The sequence below is a fragment of the Glycine max genome, chromosome 15, assembly GCF_000004515.6.
Source record: "Glycine max cultivar Williams 82 chromosome 15, Glycine_max_v4.0, whole genome shotgun sequence".
Classification (NCBI taxonomy): domain Eukaryota; kingdom Viridiplantae; phylum Streptophyta; class Magnoliopsida; order Fabales; family Fabaceae; genus Glycine; species Glycine max.
The window spans coordinates 9,403,171-9,414,907 of NC_038251.2; the positions used below are offsets into that span (position 1 = coordinate 9,403,171).

The following is an 11,737-nucleotide window of genomic DNA, read 5'->3' on the forward strand; positions in this document are numbered from 1 at the left end:
AATTATTTTTTATTAATATTTAGAGAGAAAATAATTAAATAAAAATACATAAGACATCTAAAGATTAGAAAATAATCTTATAAAAATAAATAATTTTAAAAAAAAGATCTTATAATCATGAACAGGAATTACGATAAATATATGTCTTCTTTTTTCTAACTAATTAAAATATCAGCAAACCGATTTTAATTTTATCACAATATCGATATTTCTGTCTATTTTTGCCACCTTATACATAAAAAAAATACAAAAGTGAAAAGAAAGACAGAGAGAGAAGGAATCACCTGTTGAAAAAAGGATTTTTATTGAACAACTTTCACAGAAATACGATAAACAAAGATAGCGAGGAGGAAGATAAGATCCCCATCCACGAGAACAACAACATTACGTAACCTGTGTTTGTATAGAAATATTTATTTATTTATTATTATTCTTATATATGGAAGTTAATTTATTGGTAATATTATAGTGCCCACTATATATATGTAGCAGGCACGAAGGGTATACGAAGTAATACGGTGATTAGTGCCATACATATTCTGTTCTTAGGTTCGGGGGCAAGTGGCGTTTGACGGGTAGCTTGGTCCACAGGCGTTTAATATTAACTGCAAATTACGGTTAAGGTTTAATATTCCGAGGGCCCTGAGTTGGATGCAAAGGCACACAGTGGCTTCAATGTCACCAAGGCCACCGATGAGGGCACAACAATCATCCACGGTTCCTAGATACCCGCCTAAAATATTGAGGCAAACACTCAGATCCGGACAACTAGGTCGTGTAATAAGAGCAGTGACGTAAGAAGGTTGGGGCTGTGGATCGTAGTGGCTGCTGGAGCTAACCATGGAAATGAAAAGAATGTTGATGGAGAGGAGAAGGGCAACGTATGCAACAACCTTGGATCCCATTTTTCAAAACAGTTTGTCTCTTGAAAGCTTAATTGGTGAACAAGTGCTTTTGTTGTCTAACTGAAGTTTGGGATACAATTTATAGGCCAATTACCACAAAGCGAGCGTCTGAATAAATTGAATTGGTGTGAGGATCAACGGTCCCACATTTCTGTTTTGGGTATGTAACTCTCTTAAACACTCAAAGGAAGTTTTGTTGCAGATACTTGTGGTTTGTATGAAAAAAACAATTATTTTAAAAAATACTTATTCTTGTGTTAATTAGTGTATATTATTTCTAGAGTAAATTGTAAATACCTTGTCATGCTTAGTTTTTTAAAAAAAAATATTAATTCAAGAATTAAAGAGATTAAAAATATTATTTAATTTAATAACAAATTAATTTTATTAATATAAAAATTAAAAGACATGTGTCATAAAATGAAGAAGACATTTGATACTATGTATGAAGAATTGTACATAAAAGAATTATCTCATTTTTTAGAATAATAATTTTAATTTATTATCAAGAACTAAACTAATATGCTAAATCTTTGAAGTACAATTTAACACTTTCAAGTATATTTTTTAAAGAAAGATGAATACAAATTTAAATTATGACATATATTGTCATAATTATGATATTGTCATGGATCATTACAAATATAAATCTCTAGGTGCTAGCCAGCTTAAAGTTTAAATCTAAGCAAAAATCCTCTTGTTACACTAAGTAATTGTTTAATCTAGATCAATAATTCGAAATGATTTTACATAATTTTAAAATGATTTCAAATTATATTTAGGATTTTTTTAAAATTCATTCCATACATGCAACACAACAAAGAGAACAAACTTTTATACTAGTAGGTAGGTCACCAATTACATGAATCACACAACGTTGTTTGATATAATTAAAAATCAAAGTTTGAAAAATATTATTTAACTTGATATCTTTCTTGAAAATTTTCTACAACATACTCTTTCATCTTTCTCTTCTTCTTTTTACAGGACTAAATGTGGTATAATTTACTATTTTAACTTAGGTTTCTTTAACCCTTCTTTGTAGTGTCCAAATCATCATAACTTGTTAATTTTCTATCATCTCCTTCAATGGCTACTACAATATTCTTTTTTTTTATATATATAATCATTTCATATTCTATCCTTTATTGTGTGATCATAAATTCATATTAACATTTTTATTTTTACAACTTCCACTTTTCTTTCATGTTGTACCTTTAAAGCTTAATATTCAATACCATATAATATAGTTGGATGTCAACATATAGTTGTGAGATAAAATTTATTTTTGAGTTTGATAATTATTTTATGATTACAAATTAAATAACACTGTTTTTCTTTATTTATTTAAACCATCACGTTTGTACCCTATAAGTGATTCATTGCATTCATTACTTAAATTAAAAATTTAAAGACTAGACAACTCAAAATATGTCATTTAACTTAAATTAAATGACATATTTTTGTGAACCAATATGATTTGATATAGTTGATAGATGATTTTATTATTTAAGTAGGTTGTCACGCGTATAAAAAATATGTATTGCAATATGTCAACCTCTTAAATAAATTCCACAACTTCGGAAAGATTAATTATTTGTTTTCAGCTGAAAACCTTGGTTCACAAATAAAAAAATACATGAAATGGATTTTTTTACACAATTAATCCATAATCTTATTTTGTCAAAAATACAGCTGTATCAATAGATTCGGAAGAGTAGTACCTTCGTTATCCGTAATGATTTCCCACAAATTGACCCAAATTAATCAAATGGTTCTGTTCCACGCCAGTAATGCATAATCTTGTTTTGTTGAAAATACAGTTGTATCAATAGATTTGGAAGGATAGCTTCGTTATCCATAATGATTTTCCTCAAATTGACCTAAATAAATCAAATAGCCAATATGATGTCTGAATAATAGCGGTAAGAAAAACAATTAACTTTAGTTGCAAAACTTAATATTAAAATGAACAAATCAATATAATTTATTCTCTCAAGTAGTTCTTCAAGTAATAAAAATACATTTTTGTAAAAAACGTAATAATATATATATATATATATATATATATATATATATATATATATATATATATATATATATATATATATATATATATATATAAGTTATTCCAATGTAAAATTAATTATACACAATAAAATAATATTCCACTTTTTAATTTTCTCATCGATACAAACCTATAATATTTCTCTAACAAAACTTTTTCTAACGCTCTCCTTCTTTCATTTTTTCTATGATTTACTAAAGTTTTTTGAAAATTAATAACCAATATTAATATGTCTTACTTCTCAAATAATAATTCTCTCTCTTAATTTAAAAGTGAGTCCTGCCAATATTGTTGAGTTCTAATAAATTAAACTTCACTCAATCGTAGCAAGAGTATTATTAGAAAGCGCCACAGAGTATTACATTGGTCCATGCATGTAGAATTAAACTTAATTCCTTAAATAAGATCTCATATTTAAAGTTATTTTTTTAAAAAAAATTGGACAAAGCATATCTTAGACATATTTAATGTTTGGTGGATATAACAAAGAAAATTAGCTTGGTTCTTCGAAAAGTGATCAGATTGGTCGAGACAAATCAAACCTATAAAGACTTCTAACATTGTAGGGTGTTGCTCACTAGAGAAATCCAAGGTATCTTGTTGTCATTATTTTGTGGTGCCAAATAAGAAATATTGACATTTAAGGTTTAAATATATTTAATTTAGATCTCTCACAAATTAATGAATTTTATTTTATATTTTTAATAAAAAAATTTACATTAAATTCTTAATAAAATAAAATTTTTGTTTTTAGTTGTTATTATTATTTTGGTTTAGTCCTTTTATTATATTTATTTATTTTATTTTAATCCTTATAATATTTTATTCATTTTGTCCTAGTTTTTCAAAATTATTTTATAGAAACTAATAACAAAAGATCTATATATTTTAACGATAAAAATAAAAAAAATTGATATATTATAATGATTAAAATAAAATAATAATGACTAAAATTAAAATTTTATTATAAATTTAACGGAAAAAATTATTAAAAATTTAAAATAAAATCCGTTAATTTATTAAGGATTTGAAACATATTTAAAACTTAATTTGATTTAAGAAATTAATTCATTCGAGAGAGATCCTTGGCCTATAAATTCTCTGGCAAAGTTCAGCTAGCAACATCAGTGGTTGATTCAAGAGAAACTCATCGATCATCCACTATAAGATCTATTTGGAAATATTAATGGGTCCCAAGGGTGTGGCTTTTCTCCTCTCCCTCAACCTCCTTTTCTTTTCCATGATTGGTAGCTTCAATCCTTCTTTCCCTGCCCAAAATGATGACCCTAGCAGTCAGATCAGGTGCCCTGATTTGATTGAGTGTTCCAATGTTGGTTTGGGTGTTAGCATAATAAGCAATCAGTGCTGCACCGCAGTCGCCGCTCTTCCTATAATTGGTGGCGCTTTTTGCTTTTGCCGCGCAGTGTCACTTGGGATCCTTCCTCCACTAGCCACTGAAATACTCGCGCAAATACTTTTTAGCGCCTGTGGACGCAACAACACTATTTTCGACTACAATTGCCAACAAGATTAGGAACAGAATATGCATGTTTCACATATATCCATCATCATATTCAGCTACTTCCTTCGTATCTTGGTGTTTCTTTCTGTGTACTGTACGTACGTACCTGGTTCAAGTTAAGGACGTCACCAACTCGTGCATAATATAATGCTAGTGGACACTGCCTAGCTAACTATACTATTTCCCAATAAACAAGCGTCCATATGTTGTAATATTTCTTTTTATAATAATATTAGTGTGAAATATTTATAAATTTTATTTATAATTAATTTCTGTTAAAAAATTTAAAATCTTCCTTAGAAGAATTGAATCCAAAATTTCTCAGAGCAATAATAATTTGTTAGTATATCCAATAATATATACTATCTGCTCCCGACTCTAATCAATCACTCCAGGAAACACCTTCCATTTATTAGCTAATATGTTAGCCAAAATGTTGTATATTCTTCCTACTGGAGAAATTGGCCTGAAATATATCTTCCAAGCTAGCCCATGAAATTCCTCCGAAGACCTCCAAAAATCCTCATTCTTGTTGTTCAAAAAAGCTTTGATGAACTTGAAATTAAATTCATCCGATCCCAGACATTTTGCACTGCCACATTCCCACATTGCTTCCATGATTTCTACTTCTTCTATTAAAATCTAGACATCAACATTATATTGTCTTCATCTGAAAATTTCTTAAAGGTAACACCCTCCAACCTTGATCTCATCCCACCTTCCTCACAAAATATTTTTCCAAAGACTTTTTTTTTAGCCTCTTCCTGGACCCTTTGTGGATAATCCATTCATTCTCCTTCAATATTTAAACCCCTCAACATGTTTTTCCTCCTCCTCCAGTTCAACATGTTTCATTAAATATTTTGGTTTAGGAAAAAAAAAATCCACAACTCAGGCGTGGAAAGCAGTGAGGGTGGCAGCAGTATGGGTCATTTGGCGGAATCGGAACAACATCATTTTCAAAAAAGGACAATTGGACTCAGAGAAGGTTTTAGAAGAGATAAAGTTGCAATCTTCGGCATGTTTAAAAGCTAAGATGAAAGGTTTCAAGGCAATTCTTTTAATGAATGGTCATGTTTTCCAGCATTGGGTTTATCAGTGGCAGGATAAATCAAATACTTTCTTGATACATGGGTGAGGGGTGATATTGGGCTTGTTAGGGGACGGAGAAGATGGTGTTCTGTTTTGTGAAGGGAATTCGCCCTAGCCTGGGTTTTATCTTTTGTATTGGGTTGCATTGCTATGTTCATGACTCTCACGTTCTGTTGTGTTTGGTGGTTACTAGATATTTGGGATCAAACTTCCTCAAATATTACTTAACCATCTCATAACAACTTCAGTTTTGTGAGTGGTCTATTTCTCTTTTGTATCTTTTAGGGCATTTCTTATACCGCCAATAGCAATTATTTTAATTTTTTTGTAATATTTTTTTAAAAGCTATTTGGTATTTCATTACACTAAATATCAAAAATAGAGATTAACAATTAAAATAGTTATATTAACCTGCTTTAAATTAATCAACTTTTGTTATACTTACATTTTCTTCAAAATTTATATTTATCATCCTTAGTTAATAAACTTATTTTTAATTTTTAACTTTTTCCAAAATAAGCACTTTTCCTTTCAAATAATATTTATTTTGGTAAGCAAAACTTGACCGAAATTTAAACAATACAAGTGTTTTCAATTTATAAAAAAAGAAACTAATAATTTTAACTAAAATATATAAATTCCATTTTAAAGGAAAATTGAAATGACCATTCGATTTCTATTTTTCCTTTTCTATGATTGTGCTTTAAGACCCACACTATATAAGGCTTCTCTGTGAATTTCCCAACCTAATGAAACGAATATTTCTTTTTTTTTTACTATTTAATTCAAATTCTAAATTAAATTGTGGGGCTTTATGTAGCAAGAAAGAAATTAAATCATTTCTTCAAATTTCGTATTTATAAATTGATGTGAGCTGTAGTGTAAAATTGTACGCAAAATACTTTCTTTAAAAGGAAAGTAAATTTCGTGTTTACAAGCTTCTAGCTGATAGGTAGTGTATAATCTTACGCATCTGCTTTTAAAATCCCCGCAGCCAATCGAGACAATAAGTTTTTTATTTTTAAAAAAATTAGCATTTTAGTTTTTATATTTTTTAATTGAGGTATTTTATCTTTAATTTTAAAATTTTTGAAAGCTTAGTTTCCTTAGTTAAGTTTAAAGTTGATCATGTACTTTTTTAATTCTTTTTTAATAAATTAACCGTAATTAAATAATTTTAAAAAAATAATATTTGTCACGTTGATAATAAATAGAAATATGTAAGTCAACATTTATAAAATATATAGATTAACGTTTAACATTAGTCATTGTAATTAAGATTGTGAATTTTTTAAAAGTAAAAGATAAAATATTTCAATAAAAAGGAGATTAAAATTATTAATTTTTTAAAAATGAGAAATAAAATATTTCAATTAAAAAATGAAGAGACTAAAATCACAATTTCAAAAAATAGGAGGATGAAAATTAAATTTTAACCTTTTTTTTAATGATTGTGTGCGGTTTATATTTCTAATTTCTGCGTAAATTTTGTAAAATATAAAAAATGATAAATACTAAATAGAATAGCTTTTTTTGAAAATCTGTTTCTTTTTTTGGAAATTTTAGAATAATTAAATATAAGAGAAAATTTAGGCATTTATAAAATGAGGAGTAATGTAAATTAGGGATTAAGTTCGTATTTAAGATATACTGAGGAGCTAATTAAATTAATATTTATATGCCGGTGGATCCCGTTGGTATGAATGAATTGAACAATTGTTTTCTTATGAATTCGAATTCTACAACCCATTTTAAGATTTTGTTAATGGATAATGTCTAAATACTCCTATAAGTACTCTTTAAGTTTGAACCATGCATAGCTGGCATGGCCTTGATAAGTTCGTGAGAATCAACTCATCAAACTTTCCGTATCAAAAAATCTTATTTATTATTATACGAGTATTCGTAAAAAAATTATTGAAAATTAAAAAATAAAATTAGTTAATAAATAATTACTTTATTGATATGTAATAAAAATGTAAGTAATTTTACTACCCATTTTAAGACTTTGTTGGTGGATAATGATTAAATACTCCTATAAATACTCTTTAAGTTTGAAACATGCTCGTGCTTGCATGGCCTTGGTAAGTTCCTGAGAATCAACTCATCAAATTTTTTGTAACAAAAAATCTTATTTATTATTATGAGTATTCGTAAATAAATTATTAAAAATTAAAATTAAAATTAGTTAATAAATAATTACTTTATTAATATATAATAAATATGTAATTAATTTGAAATATAAACAATTTATTGATGATTAGTTACCACCAAGTCACCATGTGATTGACTTAGTGTGAGGTTATTCTAGCTGAAACAATGGTCTCATGTTTGTAATTTAGGCACTTTTTTGGAAACTAGACCGTATCGGCCCATTCGACCGGGAATAAGTCTGGTCCAATACTTCTTGAAAATCAATGTATCCTTAAACTAGCTCAAAACCGTTAAATTAGTAAAAAAACTAGTAAAGTGGGTGGATTATACAATTTACTTGATGATTTTCATCAATGTTTTTTTTTACTATCCCTCTTCTCTTTTTTAGAGTACTAAAAGTCATACAATCTACTCTTTTAATTGATGCGGCTTCTTTTGGCCTTCTTTGTAGTGCCTAAATCATCTTAAAGATTCTATGTACTTTTTTTTCTAAATAAACTTTATATTAATCTTTTCTTGTATAAAGTCATTTTATATTTTATCTTTTTCTTATATGACCACAAATTTATCTTAACATTCTCAATTTTATTACTCTCACTTTTTTTTCATATTATCCCTTCAAAATTCAGCATTCACTACATTAATCAAATAGCCAATATATATGATGCCTGAATAATAGCGGTAAGAAAAACAATTAATTACTTTATTTGCAAAACTTAATTGAAACGAACAAGGTTAGTCAACATGATGCCTAATGATTCAAAACTCCATTATTAATTTAATTTAAGAAATTCATTCACTCGAAAAAGAAAGAAAATAATTCCATCCTTGGCCTATAAATTGTCTGGCAAAGTTCAGCTAGAAACCACAAGCAAGAGCACTTGCTCATCAATATTTAAGCTATCAAGAGAGACTGCAATAATATTTCTATCAATCTATGTTGGGAAATTAAATGGGTTCCATGGGTGTTGATGCCCTAATTATCCTCTCCCTCAATCTCCTTTGCTATGCCATGGTTAGCTCCAACAACTCCCTTGTCCTTGCCCAAAATGACGACAACTTCATTCCACCTTAGTTCCCCGATTTGAGTAATTGCACCGAAGATCTCGACAGTTTCAGTCTTGATATTGTCTTAAACAGTCCTTGCTGCTCAGTGCTCACTAATCGGGGGTCTTCCGATCGGTAATGGCGCTTTCTGCCTTTGCCGCGCAATCGAGATCCTGGGAAATAATTCGAGATATCGTGCGACAAACATTAAGGAGCTGTGGATAGGCGACGACAGTGAAGACTTCAATTGCCAAACCGGAGATTAAGAACAAAATATGCATGTGTATGACATATATCCATCATCATATTCTTTCTTGCTATAGTGGACACTCGCTAGCTATACTATTACCTAATAAACATTCATATATGTAATAACAAATGCATAAAGTTATACAAATTCATCCTTTTGAAAGGTTAAAATTCAAAATTTAATCCCAAAAGTATAAAACGTGTAATAAATTTATTCATTCGGTACCGTTAATAAATTAGCCTACCATTAATAAATTTATTCATCCATTACTGTTAATAAGTTATCATTATTCGACCTAAATGTCAATAATTTTTTGTTAGACGAAAATATCAATAAATTTTTTATGCACCAAAATGTCAGTGCATTTTCTTTAAACAAAAATGTCAATAAGTTATTATTATTGAACCAAAATGTCAATAATTTTTTATTGTCTTAAAATGTCAGTAATTTTTTATTATACATAAATGTTAGTAATTTTTTGTTGGACATAAATATTAGTATATTTCTATTAGATTGATTTTTTAGATCCCAAATTTTATTTCATTTAAGGGTAAAATATAATTTTAGGATAAATTTCTTCCAAATTTTGAATTTTAATCTTTCAAAGATGAATTTATCATCGATTTACACATTTAGGGATGAAAATGACTATTTATTTTTTTTTATTGGTAACTCAAAAGGTGTAACTCATTCAGCTTGAATTTATGAAATTGAAATGATATACACTAAACAAACTTAGGAAGGAATGAAAAATCATAATTATGATTATATTTTAAATAGGATTGTAATTTTATATTTGAAAGAAGATATATTTGTACATAAAAAATTGCCTTAAAAACAAAAAAAAAACAGATAGTTTTAAAAAATTTACGTTTATTATCATTTAGAATGCAAATGTACTTATTTATTTCAGGTAAATTAAAATGATAATTAAATATTGCAAAATTTAAAGATAAATTTAATATATAATTATTTTATGAATTTATTTCATCTTAAGTCTATTATACTTTCATTTGAAATATAATATATATATATATATATATATATTACTTTATTTAAAAAATAGTGATTTTTTTATATATTTAGTTTTAATATTTGGGTATATATTATTTAATTTGTTTCAAAATTTACAATAATATAAAATACCCAAAGAAAGGTGTTCAATGACTTTAATTATAATTTTATTAGAAGATGTCTCTTATTTAATGTTTAATATTGTATCATATTTCAGTCATGTGTTAATTTTTTAACATTTTATATAAATCAGTATATTTATTTATTAGTATATTCATTTTACTAATAAACATTTGGAGTCTAATAAATTAATCTAATAAAACATAGTGATATTTATATTCAACAAAAAATTCATGACATTTATATTCAATAAAAAATTACTGACATTTTCATATGATAGGAAATGATTAACATTTTGGATCAATAATGGTAACTTACTGAAATTTTTGTCCAATGAAAGCACACTTATATTTTGGTCCAAAATAAAAATTATTGACATTTTTGTTCAAAAAAAACTACTGACATTTTCATTCAACTAAAAATTATTAACATTAGGTCTAATAATAATAATTTACTGATATTTTTGTTCAATCTATTCAGCATAGTCACATTGTTAATTAATATCATGACAGATTCATCCATTTGTGTCACATGTGTTATTTTATTAATGACAATAGATGAAAGTTAAAAGTCAGATAATTTTGTTTTATTTTTTACATTTTTTGAAACTAAATTTTGAATTTTAATCATTCAAAAATAAATTTGTCAATAATTTACATATTCAGGGATGAAAATAATTATTTACTCAAAATTATACTATAAGCAAATACAATCAAGTTAAGGATTACACTATGTTGGTTTAAGGTGGATGAAACGAACCTTTATGGATCAATATGGCTCAAGAAACCGCTGAAAAGTTTCATATGATTAGGGATAAGTTGCAAATGGCTCAAAGTAGACAAGAAAGCTATGTTGACCCAAGGAGAAAACCTTTAGAGTTTGAAGAAAAGATGAACATGTGTTTTTGAAAGTTTTCCCTACCACACGCATTGTGAGAGCTATTAGGACCAAAAAGCTTCATCTTCATTTCACTGGTCCATTTTAATTTAATCCTCCGAAGTTCATTCCTTTAGTTAAGTTCGGGAGGGACTTACCACTTAGAAGGCCATGTAAGGGTTATAATATTTTAGGACAATTCTCTTCTGAGCGCATTCATATTCACTCTACTTCGATCTCCTTCCCCTCTTATTCAAGTGATCATGATTTGCTCTTGGATTTGGATAATTGCTTGAAACCCTTCAGTAATGAAAACTTAGATGGTAAAATTTGTAGAAAAAAATTAAATGTGTTTTAGTCTATTAAATATGAAATCAGTATTTTTTTAGTCCTCCAAATTAAATGTCATTTTTTATTCTCTTAAATTAGGGAAATATATTTTGTAGTCCTTCCGTTCAAATTTTTTTGACAGATAGACTAAAAAAATATTTCCTGAATTTGAGAGTTTAAAAAAATCTTCTAATTTGAAGGACAAAAACACACATATCCAGATAAAAAATATATTTTTAAAAAAATAATCTTAGGTAATAAGATTATAAAAATAAAGAAAGTTAGGTAATAAAATGTGTCATTAAGTTCCTTTAAAAAAATGCGCAATTAAGTCTGGCTAGAATGAATTAAATTAAATA

The 11,737-nt window shown here is 27.2% G+C and overlaps 2 protein-coding genes across 2 annotated transcripts; one reads left to right on the plus strand and one right to left on the minus strand.

Annotated features, from left to right (window-relative positions):
* Positions 1-285: 285 nt before the first annotated feature.
* LOC100811350 (hydrophobic seed protein-like) lies at positions 286-944 on the minus strand. The gene has a single exon (XM_003546215.4). It carries the CDS (start codon positions 903-905, stop codon positions 546-548), a length of 360 nt encoding a protein of 119 aa, XP_003546263.1. The 5' UTR covers positions 906-944; the 3' UTR covers positions 286-545.
* Positions 945-4,159: 3,215 nt separating this feature from the next.
* LOC102667340 (uncharacterized) lies at positions 4,160-4,507 on the plus strand. Its single transcript, XM_006598289.1, has one exon. The coding sequence runs from the start codon at positions 4,160-4,162 to the stop codon at positions 4,505-4,507; it is 348 nt and encodes a 115-aa protein (XP_006598352.1).
* Positions 4,508-11,737: the final 7,230 nt, after the last annotated feature.

Coding starts and splice junctions, on each gene's coding strand:
- LOC100811350 (XM_003546215.4), bottom strand. CDS start 905: ATGGGATCCAAGGTTGTTGCATACGTTGCCCTTCTCCTCTCCATCAAC.
- LOC102667340 (XM_006598289.1), top strand. CDS start 4,160: ATGGGTCCCAAGGGTGTGGCTTTTCTCCTCTCCCTCAACCTCCTTTTC.